The sequence below is a fragment of the Theobroma cacao genome, chromosome 2, assembly GCF_053813885.1.
Source record: "Theobroma cacao isolate CCN51 chromosome 2, ASM5381388v1, whole genome shotgun sequence".
Taxonomy (NCBI): domain Eukaryota; kingdom Viridiplantae; phylum Streptophyta; class Magnoliopsida; order Malvales; family Malvaceae; genus Theobroma; species Theobroma cacao.
In genome coordinates this window covers 5,235,929-5,261,301 of record NC_142640.1, presented here as the reverse complement: position 1 = coordinate 5,261,301, position 25,373 = coordinate 5,235,929, and the positions used below count along the sequence as shown (strand labels likewise).

The 25,373-nt window shown below is 36.0% G+C and overlaps 5 protein-coding genes across 7 annotated transcripts; all 5 read left to right on the top strand.

Moving 5' to 3' along the window:
* The first annotated feature begins 28 nt into the window (after positions 1-28).
* On the top strand, positions 29-4,108 carry EMB2758 (Tetratricopeptide repeat (TPR)-like superfamily protein). Its single transcript, XM_088803680.1, has 2 exons — positions 29-184; positions 317-4,108. The coding sequence occupies exon 2, from the start codon at positions 837-839 to the stop codon at positions 3,318-3,320; it is 2,484 nt and encodes an 827-aa protein (XP_088659806.1). The 5' UTR covers positions 29-184; positions 317-836; the 3' UTR covers positions 3,321-4,108.
* A 1,567-nt stretch (positions 4,109-5,675) lies between these two features.
* On the top strand, positions 5,676-6,538 carry LOC18607943 (membrane insertase, putative (DUF1685)). Its single transcript, XM_007042375.3, has 2 exons — positions 5,676-6,152; positions 6,254-6,538. The coding sequence occupies exons 1-2, from the start codon at positions 5,777-5,779 to the stop codon at positions 6,343-6,345; spliced, it is 468 nt and encodes a 155-aa protein (XP_007042437.1). The 5' UTR covers positions 5,676-5,776; the 3' UTR covers positions 6,346-6,538.
* A 2,011-nt stretch (positions 6,539-8,549) lies between these two features.
* On the top strand, positions 8,550-13,780 carry LOC18607942 (cold-regulated protein 27). Of its 3 annotated transcripts, none has more exons than XM_007042372.3 (5): positions 8,550-8,816; positions 10,801-10,980; positions 11,058-11,349; positions 12,835-12,947; positions 13,060-13,780. In XM_007042372.3, the coding sequence occupies exons 1-5, from the start codon at positions 8,664-8,666 to the stop codon at positions 13,207-13,209; spliced, it is 888 nt and encodes a 295-aa protein (XP_007042434.3). In that variant the 5' UTR covers positions 8,550-8,663; the 3' UTR covers positions 13,210-13,780. The 3 variants fall into 3 exon arrangements, with proteins under 3 accessions (XP_007042434.3, XP_017970059.2, XP_017970060.2); XM_018114570.2 differs by having other exon boundaries at positions 8,649-8,816; positions 12,844-12,947; XM_018114571.2 differs by having other exon boundaries at positions 8,649-8,816; positions 12,835-12,952.
* Positions 13,781-15,312: 1,532 nt separating this feature from the next.
* Positions 15,313-20,406, top strand: FUT11 (fucosyltransferase 11). The gene is made up of 7 exons (XM_007042370.3): positions 15,313-16,154; positions 16,748-16,908; positions 17,360-17,601; positions 18,341-18,445; positions 18,842-18,998; positions 19,155-19,382; positions 19,736-20,406. The coding sequence occupies exons 1-7, from the start codon at positions 15,756-15,758 to the stop codon at positions 19,989-19,991; spliced, it is 1,548 nt and encodes a 515-aa protein (XP_007042432.3). The 5' UTR covers positions 15,313-15,755; the 3' UTR covers positions 19,992-20,406.
* A 1,803-nt stretch (positions 20,407-22,209) lies between these two features.
* Positions 22,210-25,128, top strand: NIR1 (nitrite reductase 1). Its single transcript, XM_007042368.3, has 4 exons — positions 22,210-22,706; positions 23,239-23,593; positions 23,693-23,981; positions 24,099-25,128. The coding sequence occupies exons 1-4, from the start codon at positions 22,337-22,339 to the stop codon at positions 24,837-24,839; spliced, it is 1,755 nt and encodes a 584-aa protein (XP_007042430.2). The 5' UTR covers positions 22,210-22,336; the 3' UTR covers positions 24,840-25,128.
* Positions 25,129-25,373: the final 245 nt, after the last annotated feature.

Sequence of the window (25,373 nt, the reverse complement as noted above, 5' to 3'; positions counted from 1 at the left end):
GGTATCAACTCACGCAGCCCAAGCCGCAAGCCCAATCTAAACCCTTTCTCTCCTTCTTCGAAAGACTTAAACCCTAGCAGGCCAAACCGTATTCTCGGGAAATCATTATCATCATCATCGTAGTTCTGAATTTCTACTCATTTCCAATATATCCTTTACAATAAAGAGCTAGATGTATGTTCAGGTGCAATTCTCCGAATAATTTCTTCTTGCTTCCTCATTTAAACTTAATTAAGAACTTGGTGTGAACGGATGGGATTTTTTCTTTTTCTGATTCTGGGCCTTTGATTTTTGGGTTCTTTTATCCATTTGAAAGACAAGCAGCAAGAACAAGAACTGGCTTCAGTTCGCTTCTGTTCAGTTTGAAGGTTGTGGAAGAAGAGAGAGACTTGAAGCGGTTTTTGGGTTTTGTTCGTCTGGGAGACTTTTTGTGCTTTTGCATTTAGTACATTGTACCTTAGTTCATTCTTGGAATATATTTTTACTTGAGAGAGCTTTGAGCTTGAGATAGATTATAAAAATGAGGGTGCAACTTATTAAAGCTACAGAAAACTTGTTGATTCTGGTTAACTTCACCACTTCAGATTTACAAATATCTCTAACTTGAATTCTGTAAGTTGGATATGATAGTGAATCATGGAACCTTTATTGGGCTACTGTTCTGTGTTAATTTCATATGATATTTTCATCCTGTTTTTCATTAGTTCTGTTTTAAGTTTCACTTGAATTTCTTGTCACCAGAAATTCCATTGCGGACATCTACTGATCTTTTGTTTCAAGTAATTATTAGAGTTAGGCCATGGTGCGTATTTAAAATTTTAAAAGTAATATGCAGTATGCCTTATGCATTGCCTATTTTACTCAGATTGGTGCCAACCTACAGAGTTAGGCATATTTCCAAAATTTTCCCATTGCTTCAAGTGCGGTGCCCCTTGTTTTCAGCAGCTGCAAATTCTCTACAAGGTACTTCAAATGGATGTGAAGACAATGACAAATCAATTGATTTCAATCATCTGTTCAAATCCTGCACCCAATTGCACCTTGCGAAGCGCCTTCATGCCCTTGTTTTGGTTTCGGGAAAAGCTCAAAGCATCTTTATATCAGCCAAGCTTGTTAATCTTTATGCTTACCTTTGCGATGTCTCATTCTCTCGTCGCACTTTTGATCAGATCAACGAAAAAGATGTCTATACCTGGAACTCAATGGTTTCTGCTTATGTTCGCAGTGGCCGTTTTCAGGAAGCTGTGGATTGTTTCTATCAGTTTTTCTCGACCTCAGGTCTTCGACCAGATTTCTATACTTTTCCTCCTGTTCTAAAAGCTTGTAAAAATCTACCTGATGGAATGAGGATGCATTGCTTGGTTCTAAAACTGGGCTTTGAATGGGATGTATTTGTTACTGCTTCCTTGGTTCATATGTATACCCGGTTTCGAATTGTAGGCTCTGCTCGTAAATTGTTTGATGATATGCCAGTACGAGATATGGGTTCTTGGAATGCAATGATTTCTGGATATTGTCAAAACGGCAATGCTGCAGAAGCATTAGAGGTTTTGAATGAGATGAGATTGGAAAGGGTAATGATGGATCCTGTTACTATAGCTAGCATTCTTCCTATTTGTGCACAATTAGATGATATTTTATACGGGAGGTTGATTCATTTATATGCTATAAAAAGTGGGTTGGAATTTGACTTGTTTGTGTCTAATGCATTGATTAACATGTATGCCAAGTTTGGTAAATTGGAGCATGCCCAGAAGGTTTTTGATCACATGGTGGTAAGGGATTTGGTGTCATGGAACTCAATAATTGCTGCCTATGAGCAGAATGATGATCCACATATGGCACTAGGTTTATTCTACAATATGAAACTAATTGGAATTAATCCTGATTATCTGACACTGGTGAGTTTATCTTCTATTGTTGCTCAGTTAAGTGATTCTCGGAAGGGTAAGTCTGTTCATGGATTCGTCATGAGGAGAGGTTGGTTTCTGAAGGATGTCATCTCTGGAAATTCAGTAGTGGACATGTATGCAAAATTGGGCATTATGGATTCTGCACATGCAGTTTTTTACGTCCTCCCAGTGAAAGATGTGGTATCTTGGAACACTTTGATCACTGGTTATGCTCAAAATGGTTTGGCAGGTGAGGCAATTGAAGCATATGGCATGATGCAAGAGTGCAAGGAGATAACGCCCAACCAAGCGACTTGGGTGAGCATTCTACCTGCTTATTCTAATGTAGGAGCCCTGCAACAGGGGATGAGAGTTCATGGACGGTTGATTAAGAACTCTTTCTATTTGGATATCTTCGTGGGAACCTGCCTGATCGACATGTATGGAAAATGTGGGAAATTAGATGATGCTATGTCCTTGTTCTTTGAAGTGCCCAAAATGACTTCTGTCCCCTGGAATGCCATAATATCATGTCATGGAATTCATGGGCATGCTGAGAAAGCTCTGAAGCTATTTAGAGAAATGCGAGAAGAGGGGGTGAAGCCAGACCATGTAACATTTGTATCTCTGCTTTCAGCTTGTAGCCATTCAGGTCTGGTTGATGAGGGTCAATGGTGCTTTCATGTGATGCAGGAAGAGTATGGAATTGAGCCTATTTTGAAGCATTATGGCTGCATGGTAGATTTGTTTGGTCGAGCTGGGCATCTGGAAATGGCATATAATTTTATAAAAAACTTGCCAGTAAAGCCTGATGCATCTGTTTGGGGTGCCCTTCTTGGTGCTTGTAGAATACATGGAAACATTGACTTGGGCACCTTTGCTTCAGATCGCTTGTTTGAAGTGGATTCAGACAATGTTGGGTACTATGTTCTGTTGTCAAACATTTATGCAAATATTGGGAAATGGGAGGGAGTGGATAAAGTAAGAGCAGTGGCTAGAGATAAGGGATTGAGGAAGACTCCTGGATGGAGCTCAATCGAGGTGAGTAATAAGGTTGATGTCTTTTATACTGGAAATCGAAGCCATCCGAAATGTGAGGAGATATTCAAGGAGTTGAGGAGTTTGACTGCTAAAATGAAAAGCCTAGGCTATGTTCCAGACTACAGTTTTGTGTTGCAGGATGTTGAGGAGGACGAGAAGGAGCATATCCTTATGAGTCACAGTGAGAGACTGGCAATTGCATACGGAATTATCAGCAGTCCTCCTAAAAGTCCTATCCGAATATTCAAGAACCTGAGAGTTTGTGGTGATTGCCACAATGCGACCAAATTCATATCTCAAATTACTGATAGAGAGATCATCGTGAGGGATTCAAACCGTTTTCATCACTTCAAAGATGGGATTTGCTCTTGTGGGGACTATTGGTGACATGACTAAACAATTGATGGAACAACCTTGGAGTTGTTGAGACAAGGGATTGCGAGAAGAATTGAGTACACTTTTTGGGCTTGAGCAGTTGAGCTGGAGCTTGGATTGATGATCACTAAAGTCTGAGCATACTTCCAGGATGAGTTGGCCTACGTCAGACAAGGCCACAGGAGGAATGAATGCTTTTCAGCTTGATGCACCCATTTAAATCAGCATCGCGTGAGGGAAGGTTGTTCTTTTTGCAACCTGATTTGGCGACACTTTTTTCTCTTAATCAAAAGTTTCATCATTTTTGTGATCCCAAGTCTAAACCACTGTGCTTTCTTTCTTGGCATTTTGGTTGAACCGCTCTGCTGTTGCTCGAGTGCCAACCAAGTTGCCAGCTCGGTGGGAATGTCAGAGGGTCCATATGCTTATCTGGACCATGTGGTTTTCTAAACCCTTTGCGCATGGAAACAAAAGTTGATTATACACAGCTGACTTTCTTAGTCATCCTAATTGCCAGCTTGTTTTCTTTAACAATAGTAAGCGGCCAAGATTTTCTTTTTCCTTTTTTTTTTTTGATGATTTTTCAATGTTTACAGCAATCTTTCTTTCTGTATCTCAATGAATATTTTTTAGGGTAAAATATAAGTGAAAAGTAATACGAGTAAATTTTTGTGGATGCACATAAAAACCTAGGAAGGTGATTAGTATGTCAATGGGTGTCAGGTTTGTCTTACCTTTATGTTACACTTTCAATCTTAAAGACATGCTTATTAAGCAAAAGAAGTCTCTTATTTATTCTTTTTTGTAAAATTTGTTTAATTAACTGTTAAACGTGAAATATTTTGTTAATATATTCGTGTATGTATTTATAACATTTACACGTTTGATTAATCATATAATATTTGTATTTACTCATAAAATTATTAATATTTTATATTTATACAATATATCAAAATTCATGAAAACAAATTGACGAGCTATACATATAACATTGGGCATATTTAAGCCAATCATGTGAGGCCACGTCAATGTTAGGAGGGGTGAAAGCATGTGGTTATAACAAAATGTGTCTACATTTGATCGTATAAAGTTTAAAAGATTTAGCAGAATTTGATTGTAATATTTGAATTTAAATAAAATCATTTTATAGGAACTTTGAGTAAATTAAATAAAAGGTAAATTGAGTAAAAGTTGAATAATTTGAAAAGAATGGGTATTTGTCAATTGTGAAAATTGTAACTAAATCAACCTATTTTACTAATTTAAATTCAGTTCAAGTTAAAAATTAAGTTAAATAAATTTTAAATTTTTATACTATTATAAATAGAAAAAAGTTTATTTAGTCATTTTATATTATTTTATTATAACATAATGCAAATTATTCATCTAAATTTGATTTAAGTATGAAATTTTTTAGAAATTTTTTTTTATAGAAAGAGAATTCAAACTTAATTTTTTGTAAAAAAGATAAATTAATGTACATATTTTAAAATCAAAGAATTAAGTAAGAAAATATTTATATATATTTTTTAACACCATAAATTTTTTATATTTAAATATTTGACTTATTAATAAATGTATCAATAATTTACGATTTGTATTTTTCAAATATTTTTTTCAATTTAGTCCCTCTACATCTTAATTTTGTTCAATTTAATTATTGTATTATATATTTTTATTTAATTTAATTCATTTGATGTGATAGAATTTTTTATTTTGAAATTTTTTTTGATATTTCACGTGACACTAACATATTAGTATGTTAATCTTATGTCAGCATTATCATGTTATCATATTAATATCATATGGCATTATCACGTCATTATATTAATATCATATGGCATTACCACGTCATCATGTTTATGTCATGTGGTACGTCACGTCATAAAAATGTGTCATGTCAATGTTGATATCATTAGTGACGTCATTTTATATAATGATAAAATTGAATATCGTTAAGAGAAAAATTAAATTAAAAAAAATTAAAATAAAAAATAAATTATTTTGATTTTAAATTTATAAATTAAATTAAACAAAATTAAAAAATATAAGGACTGAATTAATCTTTTGATCAAAATTATAACAATCCGAAAAACTAACGCTATTAATTGACAGCTTTATCCTAGAATTATTATGTGGCCATAAATGATTGGTGGAGCTCTGTATAATTTGGCTGGGTGCACCATTGACCCACCAACCAAACCTATTTAATGGTTTTGCTGCTTTTGCGTACATAACGCCCCTAAATCAATAAAATATTTCAAAAAGACCCCCATCCCGCCACCTCCTAAAAATAATAAAAAAAAAAAACTAAATTCATATATATTGTTATATGTGAATATATATATATACACTTGGAAACACGCACGAAGAGTTTGTGAAACGTCCTGAACCTCTCCCCTCCCCCACTGATTACCCAGAGAACCCTAGCCAACCCGATACAGCGTGCAGCTACGGCTGTGAACCCAATGTCGAGACGTTACGCGCCGCCTCCACCCCCTCCGCCACAACCAAGGCATTTATACAAGCAGCGATCGTGGTCCCCTGACGCGGAGCGAGACGAGGCGTGGCTCAGGCGGAAGGGAAGCTATGGCGTGGGGCTCCGTCGTAGCCAGAGCGTCACCAACGATGATTTGCAGGAGCTCAAAGGCTGTATCGAGTTAGGTTTCGGTTTCGAACCCGACTCGCCCGAACTGGATCCGAAACTATCCGATACTTTACCCGCTTTGCCATTTTACTGCGCCGTTAATCGTCAATATAGCGGTAGATTATCGAGGTCTTCATCCACTTCATCGATTGGATCCTTTAATGATGCTGGTAGCTCTAGCACGATAATTGATCATGGTAAACATTAGTATTATACAGTAATTCTCTTTATTAAATTCAATGAAATCATATCGCCGACGACGATTCTTAATTGTCTGATGTCAATTGTTGGGCTATAGGCGACGATCCGGAGACGGTTAAGACTAGGCTGCGGCAATGGGCGCAGGTGGTGGCATGTTCGGTGCGGCAGTTTTCAGGAGAACCAAATTGATTGCGGTGTTCTCTTTTCCTCCTTATTTTTGTATAGAAGCTTCAGTTAACAGTATTGGATGTAGAAATTAATTTTATATAACTTCTAAAGTTCAAGTTTGTATTGTAATAGATAGGATTGGGATTTCATTGTAATATATATTTTTCTGATTAGCTTCTTGTTTTTTTTTTAATATTTGATTTGATTTCTTCTTCGTTTTGGTTATATTAATTTATCAGTCGAAGTAAAACAATTTTTTTTAGTAAACTTTACTTATACTTTTTGAGATGTTATTTGTTTTTTTTCTCAATTAGTATTACGCCAATTTTTTTCTATTAGCACTCTTTGGATAGCAAAGTGTGAGTTTTATATTACAAAATTATGAAAATATTTTTAATACAAAATAAATTTATTTATTTATACATAAAAGTATGCTTTCAATTCTATTGAACAAGATAGGTTAAAAAAAAATTTCAAAATTTTACCATCAATGTGGTTTTATTTTATTTTCGGATAAACTTTGCTAATATATTTTTTACATGAAGGATCATATTTGAATCTTTTATTTTTTAAGTCACGTTTTCCATGAAGTTTCTACGTGATAACATGTTACAATTGGCGGCTGTTAATGTCCTAATCAAAATGTTCGTCACATAAGGGCATTCACTTGAATTCGATAAATATTTTGACTTATTAGAGTCAATTTTGGCTTTCAATATGATAATTTGAAAGATTGGAAGAAAGGTCAATTTGATCAATCTTCAAAATATGGTATTTTAAATATAATATGGAAATAAAGCTTGCTGAATAAGAATTGATAATGAAAATATAATGAACCGCATTATTCGGAATTTACAGAGGTATTAGTTGCCATATTATTAAGCTTTCCTTGTCTTTTCAAGAGCCGTGGCCCTATCAACTTTGATTTTGGGTGAGCTGGACACTAACTAAAATTTGCATTTCATGTATGATTCACTATGTTACCAAATTTGGGAGCAAAATAATGATATCTCCCATTTTGGATAAAATTGCTATCTATCCTCAATGGGTGGTGATCCCTTCTTTTTCAACTTTGTTATTGTTCACTCGTGTTGAAAGGGACAGATGACAAAAACATTTTTTTTCATATTTTAGAATTTTTACCATGTTTTGTAACCAAAAAAAAAATGTTGAAATTATAAAAATAAAATTTTAAAAATTATATTTAATGTATTGTTAGTATATAAATTTTATTGTTAGTAAATAAATATAAAATTAATTAAATGATAATAATTTTAAAAATATCTATGTTTTTAAATTTTACTGAGATGACGTTTAAATATATTTAAGAATTAAAAACTAAAAAAAAATAAATATTTATAATGTAAAAAATATTAATGTTGAATGATTTTTGAATTTTTTCTACACATATTTAATACGTAACATTTTATGATTAAATAATGGTGCATAAATACTATACACTGACACTATATCAAATATAAACCCTTTAAAAAAAGTCACATCAAAATTTTTGTATGGTTTATGAACAATTAACAAAAATACTAGATTAAAAAATCTCAAATACTCTTACAACTTAATTGATTATTCTTAAATGTACAATATGATTTAATTTATTCACAATTTTATGTAGGGGTAAAAATTTCCTTGTATTTAACATATATTTAGTTGTCTTATTCTCAAATAAGACAACTATATATATGTTGGGAGAGTGAAAAATGACATTTTTTATGCACCAAAAAGATAAAATATTTTATTTACAAAAAATTTTATGTGCAAGGTATTTACGATAACAATTATTATGCGTAATTATAATGTTGATTTTCCTATGTGATTTGTTTTTTTTTTTTTAAAGTTCCTATGTGATTTGTTAAGCGTTATGTATTACGCGATTAACTTTTAACTCTCCCCGAGTCGGTACAAATTCCAAATCCTGCAAAAAAACCGCCGTACGCTAAGCACGCAAATATGCACAAATATGAACAGCGAGTGAAGCACAGTCGCGAGCCACCGAATATTCCAATCTGCACCTCTTTTTTTTTTGTTTTAAAGTTGGAAATTTGGAAAGCGAGTAGCCTGGAAGCGGAGGAAAAATAAATATCTGGCTGACATTGGCCGAAGATATTATCGCTCCTGATGACGTGGCACATATCTGATGGTATTGACACGTGTAAAAGCGTCGCCATGTGGAGCCTTTATTGGCCCCAACAACACGGCCTCTCCCTCCTCTCTCTCTCTCTCTCTATTTTCTCTGCTAAATTGAAGGAAAACTTCTCTTTTAAATTAAACAATTTTCACGTTTCTTTTTTTGATTTGAAAGAGGAGAAAGATAGAAAAATACAATGGGGGATAATCTCCGGTGCAATTTTCCGTTTCCGGCTCCGTTTTCGGATTCCCAGGCTTGTGTAAGTGAGTTGACTAGGACGAACTCGGACTCCTCTGGCTGTGCTGTAACCATTGAGAGCTTCAGAGATCCTACTGCTAATGCAAGACCGGTAATTTTCCTTTCTAATTTAACTTTCATTTTTTTTTGGTTTGGATTATGGCTTTGCATGTGTTATTCCTCATATATAAATTTTAGTATTTAGTCAATATGATAATTTGAGAATATATTTTGACTGCAAATAATTTGTTCTGCGTTTTTTAATAAACGAAGGTTCTATTTTCAGTTAGAAAATCAAATTAGGGGAAAATAGTGAAGCGGAGATAGATCTTTTCATTGAAGAAGATGAGACTGAGAATCTCAGCTTTTATAATGCTTAACTATTTAGTTTGGTTTACTGTTTTGGAGTAGAGAAATGGATATTTACAGTAAAGTTATAACTAATTTCTTTACTTGCACCGATTAGCAGCTAGTTGTTTGAAAACAATTGTTTAATGGGGGCATCCGTTGAGTATTTCTTTCTTTCATTATTAGAATCATTACTGCAATATTTTGTGGTTCTATATAAATGTATTCTTTACATATAGAGGTTTGATGTTTCACAGTTGCTTGAGATAATTATGGTGATAAGTATTTTTGGAAGCAACTTCTAACCAAATGTTTAAGAGAGATTTGTCCGCTAGATTAATGCAGAATGTGAAATAATTTGAAAGAATTGTCAGCAAAGCAAAGGGTGACAAGCTGAAACCAAGGTTTCCTATCTGGCTGTGATTTCTAGCCCGTCTAATAGAGCCTGTGAGAACGTAGCAACCCTTTACATGCATGTTGGAAATAAATAATATGGATAATCGAGGTGGCTTACTTCGTTAATTTGGATTTCAGTTTTCTTTTTCTTTCTAAAACAGGATTGAAGTTCTGATAAGTTAATTGTGGAAGCAGGTTTTTTAAGTTCTATCATTCACTTTATCGAGACAGAATTGGCTACATTTTGTTCAAGATTGGTGACTGGTAGTTTTAAATACTATTATTATCCATTGTCCTGTTCTTTTATGTTTCAAAAACCTTTTTTAGAGCAAAATCTTAATTTTATATCAGATATACCATTGGACAAGTATCTTATCTTTTCTTAACAGGTATGAAAATAAGATGATAGAGTTGAGACCAAAGATTGGGTTGATGATCTGGAACACTCCACATTCTTGTTTCTTGAAGATATATTGGAGTTGAATGGAAGATTTTTGGAAGAATAGCCTATGTCATTTTCTTTGCCCATGGCTAAGCATTTGGATAAAAAAAGTCTATTAAGATGACCCTTAATGGAAGAAGACAGCGTTGACTTAAGTGATTCTGAAATTTGTTTTACTTGATTTGGTCTCTTATTAGTTTCCCCCTCTTGATATCTCAATGGATCATTATGTTCTTACAGAGAACTGTTGTTTGTCCTTTTTTGAAAGAAAATTACTTGCTGGTTGTTTATGACCATTGGGGTCTGCCTCTAGATTTTCAGCATGCTCTAACTTATTTAAGCACAACTCCTCCATTTGCTCGATTCATTTAGTATATAAGATGGAGTTCTGCTGAATGTGATTAGGTTCCCTATTCAATACCTCAAAAATGTCTTGTTCACTTTCCATTTGGTATCAATATATTATTCATGAATGGCTTTAATTGTCCAGTCATCTCCTACTTTCTCATGTAGTTTTTAGTACTGCAATCCTTGATTTGTTCAGTTAGTATTGTAATTTCTTGTGCACTACCTAGTGCTTCCAACCTAGGTTAAGTATTTGTTCGGCACCTTTTCCACCTGTTTGCCTGTAGAACAATCTATCCAAGAAATCCTGATAAATAGGAGGGTAGAACCTAGCAGAATGATCATTGAGCTATTTGAAGTCACTGTAAATTGGATGGTAAGTTATATAATGTCCTCTTGTTATAGGAAACTCTTCTTTCTTTATCAGTTAGTCTGATGTAAATGGTTGAGTTTTTTCCCCTGCAATCTATGGTTTTCAATTCTTCTCTTTATTGTTCAAGCTCTCTTTTCTTTGTGTGTTCATCTTAAATCTTTTCCTTTTCTATTTTAACTTTTAACTTAGCAGGGTCAAAGTATGGTTTGGACAAATGAGAAGCACAACTTATATCTTGATTTCCTAGAAGCATCATTTGTTAAGCAGTTGCATTGTTCCATAAGTTTGCATGGCTGTCACTCAAAAGAGGAAATTTGGGGGTCATATCCAACCCAAAAACTTCCAGCCAAAGGACATAATTCTTCTGATCAGGTCAGAGATTCAATCTGCTATGACCTTGTTTCAATGAGTTCCCTTGCTTGAATAAATGATCTCGATTATCTTTTCAGATTTCGATTCTACAAGATGGCTGCTGCCAGAAGATAGACTATGAGAGCAATGACCCTTTGTTGGATAGCACTGCTGATTCTAACCAAATCCTGGGAAGTCCATGGATAGAACATTTTAGATCTGCAGGCAAAAGCAGCTCCTCAACATTTCCTGTTCCAACAGAAACTGCGGTTCTAAATGATGGAATCTACTTGAAAAGTAATTCGAACGTTTCTTACAAATCAGCAAGAAGCTCCCAACACCATCTGATATTTCATTCCTGCAATCAAAGTTTGGATTGCTGCACCCCTGGTAAATCTGAATAGGCCCTTTTTTTTTCCATGTCTGTTAGGAGTTTCCCTATTCCATGCTAACTGGTTTATTCTTTTTTAACTTATGCATTGCACTTTGCCATGTCCATGCATCATTTTCCTGGAGATATATGCAAAAAAATGTGTTTCTCTCCTAGTTTGCTTTTAGCGGGAAATGTTTCATGAATGAGCCTTTTGGGTTATGTTACTTGTTCACCACTGGTAAAGGCCTGTCAATTTTGGCGCTCTCTCTTTCTCTCTCTCTCTCTATAAAGTTTGCAGTATTGCTGAAAGCAACTTGGTCTTACTGATGTAAGTCTTCCGAGTAGTTGCTTTTGTTTTGCTGTGCTTCTGATATCTGCCTGGATTTTGTTGTTTGTTACTATTAGAGATAATGATGGATCCTGGAGGAAGGAGGACTTGCTGAGGATGTTATTTGTTTGAATAGAATGGATTGGATGGAGTGGAGAGATGCTATGTGGGGAGTTGTGTTTTGGTAAGATCAAGCTGGAATGGCATAAAAAAATGACCAGCCATGTATTACGGTACTAAGCTGAAAATAAAATTTATAAAATGGTTGTTAGATCAGCCATGCTTTTTATATTGAGAGCTTGGCAAGTAGAAAACAACCATAATTTCAGCTTATACAAGGATATTGAGCTTATACAAGAAAAGATGGATAATAAATGAAGTGTTCAGTAAGATGGTAGAGGCATGGTTTTGGTCATACGCGACATAGATTTTAAAGTGCTGTGGTAAATAAGAATGATTAGATTGAGATCGTGTGAGTTGACGTACTAAAAAAATATTTGGAACTTTCAATATTTCATAAGCTTTAGCCTAAATTGAGCAGAGTGGAGTAAAGGATGCATTTTGCTGACCATAACTTTTTTGAGATTTGAGGTTTAGGTGACTTAAGTAATGCCTGCTAATATTTTTTGATGACAGTGCTTTAAGACAAGCTCAGCGACTCTTTTTTGGAATGTATTAGTTTTGTTTTTCCCCATTCATGAAAGATATTTTCTCTCCTGTTCTTTCTCTTTCTCTTCTTCATCTGGCGTTTTCCATTTTTGTGCCCACGTACTTGAAACCATGTTTTGTGGGATAAATATCTGTAGCGTTGTGTTTTGTAGTTGCTTCTTGCACTTAGTTAATGGGTTTCTAATATATAACAAAGAGGCATTATTGACTTTGTCTTGGTTCATATTCAGTATTTAGATATGGGGTGTCTAAATGGATTTCTATGAGAAATCATGCACTGAAAGGGACTTTTGTGATTAAGCATCTCATTCTTATACAGTAGCCAGTATTTGTTGGCCATTCCTATCTTTCTCACCATCTGGATACTTTCCTTTGCTAGTTTTTGAAAAGAAACTTGTTTTGTTTTCTTTGGTTTGCCCCCTGGGAGAAATTTTTAACTATTTTTTAGTTCATCTGGAATGGTGGCTGTCTTTTCTGTTTAATAAAATTTTTTGGTCTTTCATAGAGGTCTCAGACCAGAATTTTGCGGATGAAGACCAAGGAAAAAAGATCAGCTGTGTGTCTGGGGCAAAACGCTTGAAGATGACGGCAATGCTTGGTGCTTCAAGCAACAGTCAAGTAATGTTAGAATTAACTTTGTGTTTGCCTCTTGTTTATGGATTTAAGTTGTTTTAGATGATGTTTAATTTTTTGTAATCTCACTTTTATTATCCATGAAACTCTTGTTCAGGTTGTGCCACTTGGAAGATTACATTCAGTAGATGACTCCGTCATCAGTGACACATCTACAAAAAGAGGGAAAAAGAAATTGCTGTCAGAGCATCCTGAGAGCTTCCCCTGTCCAAAGTCTGACATGTGTTACTTTCTAAGGGAGAGTTAAATTGCAACTTGAAACCGAAATCACTGATACATGTATGGCTAAAGAAATGGGACAAATTCAGCAAGTTTCTGCCTGGTGCCTGATTGAAGAAGAATGCTGTACCAAAAGTTGATTTGGGGTGATTTGTCTTGTGAATGATTATACTGGGTGGGCACAACATGGTGAGTGTGCAGTCAGAAGATTTGACATTAGAAAAGGAAGAATTCTTTTGTTCTTTTTCCCTCTATGTTTTTGGACCCGCACTGAGATTTGCTTATACATAATTTGCATGCTAACTAACTTCTGTGGTGGTATCTGAAGTATTGGAGATCGGTTTATACTTTAGACTGGCACAATGAATAGATATAAAAGCTGGGGAATGCAATTTACACTCGGCTGATGGCAGGGGTGTTTTGGAGTTGCCAGTGATGTAGTCTTTGGTGTCTAACTCTTAACCTGTATTTTCTCCAGATGTATCATAGTTCTATCACTGTCAATTTTGGTTTTGTTTCTCAGTTTTCCTTTTATTTTGATGTAGTGTTAATTAATAGCATAAATCAATGTAAACAAATATAGTCTTAACATTGCCTAAGCGATTCAAATTCCCATGCTGGTTTGCTCTATATGCACGTCTATTATTGACATAATTGCATATTTGTTTGGAAAACTCACCTAGCTATAGACTTCCCTATATGAATATCCTTTCCTGCCTGTGGCGGCTGCTTCTTTTATCCTTTGTAGTGTGTTATTATTGAAGTTGATACCCTTGCTTTCACAGGATGGATAACGGTTAGACTAACTTAAAAGTAAAAAAGCATACTTCAAAAAGAAACCAAAAAACAAGGAGCAAAACAAGAAGCTACTTTGGTTGTTATGTTATGCTGCCAATGATTAAATTAGAGGACCAATAACATTAATATTAATATTATATTGCGATCAGTGTTTTAATCCAATTAAGCAATAGTTGTCTTTGAATAACATAAATAATATTCTTTCCTTGATTTAGGGTTTAGGGTTTAGGTACATTTTAAGTATCCACCAAACGTGTAGTAGGCTGCTTGGCTTCAAAGCCACAAGCCAGAAAGAACAATTATTGATCGAATTCCTATTTTAAAACAATGCAAAGCCTTTTCCAAACCCTGCCTGCTACTGCTATTGTAAAACTCATACTATTTTGGACACCTTTGATTTCGATCTAATGGATAATGCTATTAATGCAAGATAGTACAAGCATACAGCCTTAACCAATTTCCCCTAGCAATAATGTCTCCCTACGAAACTATTTTCATGTCTGGTCCATCTTTTGCCTAACCATACCATACTGAAGTACTTGCTACATATGTCTGGTCCATCTTTACCTAAAACATGGTTTCTCTAACATGGGGCCGACAGTATCATCCAGGGACCAATGGCATAACCAACAACTCCCACTGGATATGGCACTATCTGTAACTGTTCCCATTGGCTTCTACTAGCAAATCAAAGTGATTTTTTTGGGGGTGGTGTTTACATGCGAATATGATTTCAAACGGTACAAAACACATGGGTTTTTCAAAAGAAATTCTCTTATATATTTCGACCAACATGGAAATTAATTCACGAAAATTATCACTATTTTCATAAATCTTAATAGACTTTTTAATAGAATAATAATATCATTAATAGTTAAATATAAAATGATAATATTTATTATTATATGATGTCATGAGATTTTGTTTACCACAATTGATAAAGAGTATAAATTGATCACTCTTCTAAAAAAATAAACCAAAAGATTAACCTCTAGCATTTGTCTTTATCTAATTTACTAACCATTCATAATCTATTTAAAATTAAATAAAACATTTGACAAAATAAACTTATAATTTGTACAATATTGACTAGAGCTTTTGGATTATCAGCCTGATGCAGACGTGCAAGGCGAAATGAACTAGAACAATAATCCTAGCAATGCCAAACAAAAGTATCCATATACGTAGAGAGAGAAGACTAGGATATTGTTTGACCAGACATTTCACAAAAGTGTAACTTGAATGGACTCTCATAGGCTTAAATAAACAAAAAAAAAAATCTATATATTAAAAGAAAGAAAATAAGAAAGAAAACGAAAGAAACAAGTTTTAAGAGTCTTCCCTTACCCCTCAGGCCCTCACGTAACGCTGCTGCTTGACTTGTGTCAAAGGGACCAAACCCGAATGGCCAAAACCCAGATTATATTCGATTTCAAACCAGAGAAGCTTCGCCCTACGCGCTTGCCCAACCCCATAGACCTTTCGATGTTGAAAGAGGAAAACCTCTGCCCTACCATTATACCCCAAGATAACTCTTAACTTTCCGTGTTTTTCCTTGGGCAACTCTCGAACAACCTTTTCTTTTAAGAGAATAAAGAAAATCTATAAACTGATAAACATGATTCCTTAAAAACGCACCCAAACTCTTTATCTTTTTTTTTTTTTGATTTATTTCAATTTTTTTTCTTTCCCTCTTGGTTTCTTTTTCTTTTTTCTCCCCTGAAAAACAGAAAATTAGACCGAGAGAGAAAGACACAAAGACTCTCTTTTTGATTGATGGGTGTTCTTTCAAATCTAAGAGGATCACGAACCCAACAAGGGTTGCCCTTAACTGATGGGTCGCCACCTTCTGCATCTGTTTCCAACAAGAAAAAATGGTCAAACTTGATGCCTTTAGTTGTGGCCCTTGTGGTCATAGCTGAAGTTGCGTTTCTTTGTCGTCTTGACATGGCAAACAACGCTGCCTTTTTCGATTCATGGCCTGAGATGTTCTATAAATCTCATCCTTCTGGTGAAGTACAGGTTTATAGCGTTGAAAATATTGGGATTGAAGCTTTGGGTGGTGACCAGAACTCCGTTACAGAGAGCTGTGAGGAGTGGCTCGAGAGAGAAGATGCCGTGGTTTATTCAAGAGATTTTGGCAAGGATCCCATCTGGGTTTCTGGTGCTGAGCAGGTTCCTTCACTATTTCTTCTTCTTTTTTTGTGGGGGGGCGGGGGTTAAATGATAGTACGATCAAGGTCTGTTTTTTGGTCTTTGCAAGTTTGTTCGATAGGACAGCGCATAGAATTTTATGCTGATATTCTGTTGCGATTTTGAACCTTTAGCTAATAGGATTGTGAATTTTCTAGATTGATTTGTTTGTGAAATTGTGAAGTTAGTGTAAAGTGTTTATTTGCCCATTTTATCACAATTTGACGAAATCAATATAGGAAATATAAATAACATAATGTTTATGTATTATTGCTTTCTGACTGAAGATCATATCTTCATATTTCTTAAGGCCAGAGGAGCTATCTTGGAAATCAGACAACATATGAAAATACATCCTAGACCTCTCCCTCGATGTTGCTAATCTATTACATTAAGAGTTCAAATGATAGCGATGCTAGTTCAGTTTAAAGGTTCTTGTCATTTTGCATATTTCCTGCATTGATGTTGCTTAGAAGTTGAACTTCTTACTTGGCTTTGGGGAGTTTACTAAAGAAGGGTTGTATGTTTAATTGTGTATCCTTATGTATCTCTGAGTTCCTCTTCATGGTATATAGGAGTGGAAAACTTGTGCTGTGAGTTGTAAGTTTGGGTATGATCCCAGTAAGAAAATTGATGCTGCCTTTGGTTTGCCTCAACCACGTGGAGTAGCTAGTGTGCTGCGCTCAATGGAATCAGCTTCATATTATTCAGAGAATAATATTGCTCAGGCACGAGGGTGGGTAAGCACAATCTATAATGACTTAGTTGCATTTGAAACAGACACAAATTTTGCACTAAATATTGTGGGACTCTATGGACACCACAACTGGTGTGATGCTTCAACATAGACATGTTTCCAAGAATCTAGGCTCTTGAACATGGCTGTGTCCCAATCTTTTCCACTATATTTAACACATACTTCTAACATATTTATGTAAAGAATAACAGTTTGTGAGATTTCTGCAAAAAGTTCATTCAGTAATTCTACTAGTTTCTTTTGGTAATTAAGCTGGCTTCTCTTGTGGAATGATGGGTATAAATGGACTTGACTGTTTCCCTCAAACTGTTGGACATGTGCCAATTATTTCATTGGATACTGTCCTACTAAGCTAGGGTCCAAAGTGGATTTTAGTTATGGGGGATTCTTTTTAAAACTAACAGTTTCATTTTTTTTCCTTTTGAATTAGGAGGGGTTATAATATTGTAATGACAACTAGCCTCTCATCAGATGTTCCTGTTGGATATTTTTCATGGGCTGAGTATGATATCATGGCACCAGTGATGCCAAAGACTGAGACTGCTCTTGCAGCTGCTTTCATTTCTAACTGTGGTGCCCGCAACTTTCGTTTGGAAGCTCTTGTTGGCCTTGAAAAAGCTAATATCAAGATAGATTCTTATGGTGGTTGCCATAGAAATCATGATGGAAGAGGTGAGCTTGTTTGATGCTTTTTAATATTTAAACTAATTATATATTGACGTGCATTCTGATGTTTAAATTATTGGAGTTTGATGTGATTTTCAAATTATTAAATTTTATATTTTTTAATTTGTGGTCTTCCTATAGAAAATCTATAAGCGATCCTGTCTATCTTTTCTTCTAGTTTAAAACTTACCCTGCCTTTCTGAGCTCACCGGATCTCTGGGCCTGAGGTTTCCCTTTATATTTCTTACCTGGGCAACTCAACCTGAAACTCTACAGTGCACTACTCTTACAATGATTATGGTTTCTCAAAAGATAGTGAGAGATCTTTAAAAGTTTTTCCAATGATATCTGTCTATTTAGTAACACAACTCCATCCAACGTAGCATTTCTCCTCAATCGTTGCAGTTACTCTTCATGAATCTGTCTTCGCCCTCTTCATCTATTGTGTTTTGTAATTTTGTATGGATAGATGTTCAAAGATAGTACACGTGCTGTATATATATCTATACATATGAGTTTGGTCTGGATACCAATGCCAGCCCTTTTTTTTAATTCAATTGCTACGCAAAAGTCATAGGTCATTTTAGCAAATGACTGTTTGGGGAAGGTTGTTTTGCTCAAATGAGAAGTTTAAAGAGTGGATTAGTATACAAACTTCAGCTACTATTTAATTGCTTGCCACCCCTTGCATGTGCTTGTGCATTGTGTAGAGTAGTTTATGATATATTTGATGTAAATTTTGCAGTGGACAAAGTGGAAGCTCTGAAACGCTATAAGTTTAGCTTGGCTTTTGAAAACTCCAATGAGGAGGATTATGTCACTGAAAAATTTTTCCAGTCTCTTGTTGCAGGTATGAACATTACTTCTCTGGCCCGTGTAACATTATGTTATGACAAAGGAGATAGACGGCAAATACATTTATTTTCAATTGTCGCTCCTTTTGATTGATGTTTCAAAACTCCATTCTACTTTAGTCTCTGCCACTCGACTGGGTGACAAATTGTACTTAAATGTCTCCATGGGGAATTAATTCTGGTTTTAGAATAAATGCAGAATGTTTTGCCAAAAAATGGGAAACAAGTGGTATAACTAATTTCTGGCCAATATGAGAAACAGGATCCAGAAAAATTATCATCTAGGCTGGAAAGACATTCATATGTGTTTTTATTTTGAATTTGAATGTTTTGGTGCCATTTGATTTCAGTTTCATCATTTGATTGATTAACGGAACTGTTGAATTTTGTAGGAACTGTACCTGTGGTGGTTGGTGCACCAAATATTGAAGATTTTGCTCCTTCTCCTGGTTCAATTTTACATATTAAGGAATTGGAGGATGTTCAGTCAGTTGCAAAAAGAATGAAGTACCTTGCAGAAAACCCTGATGCATACAATCAATCATTAAGGTGTGGCTCAACCCTTGGAATGAATATACCAATTTACCAGAACCCTGTTTTTTTGCCCACCCCTCTCCCCTTCTTTCAAGGTTTCTATGATGGTTGTAGTTATATTTTGGTTTCTTCATGAGGTGTCTTGTTGACAATGAGATATCCATGGATTAGGTGGAAGTATGAAGGCCCATCTGATTCTTTCAAGGCCCTTGTGGATATGGCGGCGGTTCATTCATCATGCCGTCTGTGCATTCACTTGGCAACAGACATCCGGGAGAAAGAAGAAAAGAGCTCTGACTTCAAGAAACGCCCCTGCAAGTGTACCAGAGGATCAGAAACCGTGTATCATTTATATGTAAGAGAGCGAGGGAGGTTTGAGATGGATTCTATTTTCTTGAGGTAGGCCCTGTACTTTTTAACTATCAGTACATTCTTGCGGAACAATGATATTGATTAATTTTATCCAGACTTGATTAGACTTTCTTTAAACGTAACAATCAATGGAGAAGTAGTTGAAATTATCTAGTGTTTCATTTGACCTTACATAACAATCATCTAGTGTTGTATGGCTATTTTATCTTTGATTTCTTCTGTCTTGTCAAGACTCATGCGTCTTAAGCAGTTAAGCATAAGCTAATTTGCCAATGTGGCTACAGGTGGTAATTTTATCTCCACTTAGTGGAAGCAAATTTTAAATATTTCTTCAATTTTGAAACTGGAGAAAATCCTTATTTTTTCACATTGATGAGCAGGTCTGGCAATTTGACTCTAGAAGCCTTGGAGGCTTCAGTGCTTATGAAGTTCAAGTATCTGAAACACGTGCCTGTTTGGAAGGATGAAAGACCAGAAAGCATAAGAGGAGGGGATGAACTAAAAGTATACAGAATATATCCTGTTGGGTTGACACAGAGACAGGCTTTATATACCTTCAAGTTCAAAGGGGATGCTGATCTTAGGAGTTATATTGAAAACAACCCTTGTGCTAAGTTTGAAGTCATATTTGTCTAGATTGATGGTTCCATTATCTCAACTTTAAGCACGGAATGGATTCCCAATTGCAGCACTATTTGCTGAAATTATTTCCTGGGAGGTCAAGGCAACCTCATGTGGGTTATTGCTTTCACTTTCATCAAATGCTTCTTGTAAGAATCCCATGATTTTTTTTACATCAATGAGCTGCTAGGTTTATGGGGAAGAACGTGGTTAAAAGTTACTAATGGCTCATTAGTGTTAGCTCACGTCAGAATGCATCTGATATCTGACCCTTTGAGTTTAGCTTCACAATTCTTCCAAGCATGCTTATGTTATTGGATAAAGTATTTTTACTTCAGGTGTGTTACAGGGTCATTGTGTATATGGTACTTGTTCCTGCACAATATTTTGCAGAATAATACCTAGTTTGAATACTTAATGATGGAACAAATCTGGCTTTGTCGTTTGCATCTTTCCTTAACTTCAGAATATGCATTCAGATGTTTGGTTGAATACGTACGTATACAGAGTAGGTGATTATCTGAAGCTTTTGAAGGATTGGGGCAGGGCAAGGCAAGGCCAGCCTCACTAGGCCTGTAATCAGAAAATTTTATTGGGACAGGTAGGTCTCAGCGATGGGCTAAGGCTCTCTTTATCCTTATCTCATTCTGTATGGCGAAGTGCGCCATGAAATGATGAAAACAATCCGGATGAACCAGCCCGGGATGGAAGATAAGGATAAACTTAATAGAATTTTATATCGGAGTAATGAGTGGAATCTTCGAAGAATGATCCTAGTTATCTTCTTGGGTGCTTAAATGCTTCCAACCCTTTACAAATAGTTCTGTAATATTCAGTTTTCTGGACCCTGGATCTCCAATGTTGCCTTAGCTCTTATAGGACCACATGGTTTATTGAAAAAAGAAAAGCCTTGGAGCTTTTACCACCTTAATTACAAATGAACCTAGAGCCAACTAGGCCAAGATACCAACAAACAACAAGAAATGCAGAACCGTAGAAAGACTAATGTAAAACGTTGAATGAGTGACAAAGAAATCTGGGCCAAAAAGAAGAAAAGCAACAAAAAATACAAATCATGGCAAGCAAGGGAGAGGAGAGGTTCAAAGGCAAAACATGAGGTGCGGTTGGATTCGGCAAAACCAGGGAAGAAGGATTGTTGACTTAAGGCCACATGTTTATTTTCGATTAAGACCAAAACACAAAGATTGATCTTTAACTAGTGGCGGCGAGTCAAGGCAGTGTGCCTTTTGGCTCATTCTAAAGGTTATGAACCAACAACTGGTTCAGGTTTCTTCTCCTCTCAAACGCTCATTCTTACTCTTTCCCTCCGCCCCTTCCCACTCAGTGGGTCACCCCTCTCTTTGCCAGTACAAATTGCAACCTTTTTTCCCCGTTTCTATGCTCATGAATCTGTGGGTTAGGAAAAAATAAAGGGTTTTGCTATGCCTTGTTGAATATGGTGAGATCATTGTTACTTTTGCATTTATAAAATTCAGGTAGGGTAATTTTATTATTTCAATGATAGTAATTAGTCTACATCTTGATTCTAAGGTCAAAGCAAATCAAATTACATGATACAAATATTAAAAATGCTTTTTAGTATTAAAAAATTCAATAAAAATGTTCCATATCAACTAATCATGTGTTATGTTTTGATTTCATGTACTTATAAGTGTCCACAAAAAAAAACCACTGGCGTAAACCGTGCGGTGTCCACAGTTCAAATAAGAAGCAAAAGCCAATCAAAACTTGTTACAGATTTATTAACCCAATATTCAATTCCAAAACTCATCCCAATACATGCACTACGACCCAACTAGTTTGATATAAAAATAATTAGTCAAATACTAACAAATGATATATATATATATATAAAAGAAAAAGAAATAGAGCACTAGCCTCCTTAGTTCCTTGTCTTTCTTCGTCCTGAAGACAACCGCAACTCAATCTTCAATCCCTCAAGTGACAATTAATTAGAAGGAGATGGAGATGGGAAGAACAAAGCCTAGTCATCACATGCCACATGTCGTGAAACTCATATTAACTAAATTTAGAAAGTGGAAAGTTGGGGTATGGTAATAGGAATAGCAGTTGAAGGTAAATATTTAGTAATAAAAGTAGAAGACAAACTAACCCTCATCTCCTTCATCCAAAGTCGTACTAAACAAACTGGCCCTTCACACCATCCAAAAGTCCCCTCCATTCCCCCCCCCCCCAAAAAAAAATAACCCTCTGCTATTCTCCTAAGGTCCCCATCTTTCCACTACAAAAATGTCCAAACTCTTGTCTTCCTCCGCCAGAATTCTTGCTGTTCCAAACACTTTGTATCTCAGTTTCAACTTTTCGAATAACTATCTCAAATGTCTTCTTTTTCAGTTCGTTTCCTTGCACCACAAGCATTGCAGTCTACTTCCTCTTCCAGGCCTAAAACCTGGGTTCTTGCCGCTCCGACGACGGCACCGGCATCGGTGGAAGTGGATGCAGGGAGGTTGGAGCCAAGAGTGGAAGAGAGAGATGGGTATTTTGTGTTGAAAGAGAAGTTTAGGGAAGGTATTAACCCTCAAGAGAAAGTGAAGATCGGGAAAGATCCCATGAAGCTTTTCAGGGAAGGAGGGATTGAAGGACTTGCTAAGATGTCAATGGAGGAGATTGATAAGGATAAGACTACAAAGGATGACATTGATGTCAGGCTTAAGTGGCTTGGTTTGTTCCATAGGAGGAAGCATCAGTGTTAGTTTTACTACTTAAGCTTTCTCTCTCTCTCTCTCTCTATTGCTTGATTTGGTTTTTGGATTTTAATCTGAATCTTTTAAATGTTCTTTTTTGAGGTTGAATGAGATTGGTTCCTTATAAGATTGGAAATGTTTCTCTTTCTGATTATCATTTATCCCGAGTTTCATAAAAGTAACAATGAATTAGACTCCTTGGACCTTGCAGGGGAGGAAAAGCTGATTTTTAACTGTTATAAGAAACCAGGGAAATGGAATTTTCAAAAAGACCCTCTATTGTTCTCTTTGAGTTGATTTTTTTTTTTTTAAGAAAAAGGTATCTATTTCTCTGTTTTGTCCATCTCTCTGTCTTTTCACCTCTAAAAAGAGTATACATTGATTTGCTTACCAATCTTACAAATTCCTCTTCTTCCTTGATGTATTATGAGATTTCAAGTAAATGTTCAACGGGGTATTAGGGAATTGCATGATTATAATGAGCACAATTAACTAAATTTAATCTTCTTATAGTTTCCTCATATTATTGGTGGCAGATGGTAGATTTATGATGAGACTGAAGCTACCAAATGGTGTAACAACAAGTGCTCAAACACGATATCTAGCTAGTGTGATAAGGAAATATGGGAAGGATGGGTGCGCTGACGTGACAACCAGGCAAAACTGGCAAATTCGGGGAGTGGTGCTGTCTGATGTGCCACGAATTCTCAAGGGTCTTGAAGAAATAGGCTTGACTAGTCTGCAGAGTGGCATGGACAATGTCAGAAACCCTGTTGGCAATCCTCTCGCTGGCATTGACCCAGAAGAGATTGTCGATACCCGTCCTTACACCAACTTGCTATCCCAATTCATTACCGCCAATTCCCGTGGCAATCCAACCATCACTAACTTGTAAGTTTCTTAACACTGCCCTGATTTCTGGAAACCATGTTTCTGTCATTTGTTGAGGGAGATATTGAGGCTGATTTTGGACATTATTTGTTTGAACAGGCCAAGGAAGTGGAATGTCTGTGTTGTGGGGTCTCATGATCTTTATGAACATCCCCACATCAATGATCTTGCTTACATGCCTGCCACAAAAGATGGACGTTTTGGGTTCAATTTGCTGGTAGGTGGGTTCTTCAGTCCCAAGCGATGCGAAGAGGCCATTCCTCTTGATGCTTGGGTTTCGACCGATGATGTGATCCCAGTGTGTAAAGCTGTGTTAGAAGCCTATAGGGATCTTGGCAGTAGAGGTAACAGACAAAGGACGAGAATGATGTGGTTGATTGATGAACTAGTAAGCAACACTTCTTTCACAATTACTATTATGTTAGACCCTTGAGGTTGCATTATTTCCCCTTTTTTTTGTATTCAATTGTTTCCTGATCAGTTGAAAAAATTTGTTAAAATGCAGGGCCTTGAAGTATTCAGATCAGAGATAGCCAAGAGAATGCCTCAAAAAGAGTTAGAAAGAGCATCTTCTGAAGATCTAGTTCAAAAGCAATGGGAAAGGAGAGACTATCTTGGTGTCCATCCACAGAAACAAGAAGGCTTTAGCTATGTTGGTTTTCACATTCCAGTTGGTCGAGTCCAAGCAGATGACATGGATGAATTAGCTCGGTTAGCCGACACATATGGCTCAGGCGAACTCAGGCTTACAGTGGAGCAAAACATCATAATTCCAAACGTTGAGAACTGGAAATTAGAAGCCTTGCTTAACGAGCCTCTATTGAAAGACAGGTTTTCACCGGAACCAAGTATTCTCATGAAAGGATTAGTGGCTTGCACTGGCAACCAATTCTGTGGACAAGCCATTATTGAGACAAAGGCTAGAGCCTTGAAGGTGACTGAGGAGGTGGAAAGGTTAGTGTCAGTGGCCCAGCCGGTAAGGATGCACTGGACGGGCTGCCCTAATTCCTGCGGACAGGTTCAAGTTGCTGATATTGGTTTCATGGGGTGCATGGCAAGGGATGAGAATGGGAAACCTTGCGAAGGGGCAGATGTGTTCCTGGGAGGGAGAATTGGTAGTGACTCGCATTTGGGACAACTTTATAAGAAGGCTGTTCCTTGTAAGAACTTGGTACCTGTAGTTGCTGACATATTGGTGGAACACTTCGGAGCTGTCCGAAGAGAGAGGGAAGAAGCGGAAGATTGATACAATCAAGTTCGCTCATTGCTTCAAGATTTTTCCTTTTTTTTTTTTTTTTTTTCCAGTTGGAGGACCTGAGGATTCTAAGCAAGCCTTCGAGAAGAAAATGGAGCATTTTAAAAGATACGTGGGGGACTATTTTGGACAACTTTGATCCAATGGGATGACAAAGAGAACATCTCCTCTTTCAAACATGCTTTCTCCTTTGGTGATGGGTTTTGTTTGATAATATATAACATTTTGATCATATGTATCGAAATAAAATTATTAGTAATATATTTTCCGTTGAATATTAGAGATGATAACGATTATACTTGTTTTTCATTGATTAATCTTTGATCATCCTGTTCTAGGAGCAATTAAGTTCCTTGCAGGAGAAAGATACAAACCTTCACATTTCACCCCAACTGTCTAATGAAGCCATTCCCCTCATTTTTAAGAAAGATTTTGAAGGAAGGAAGAAAGATTAGCCCTTTGCTAGGTTTAGATTGGATGTATTCAGATTGCTCCAGTTGTCCTTTGGGCTCTTGCTATGCTGCA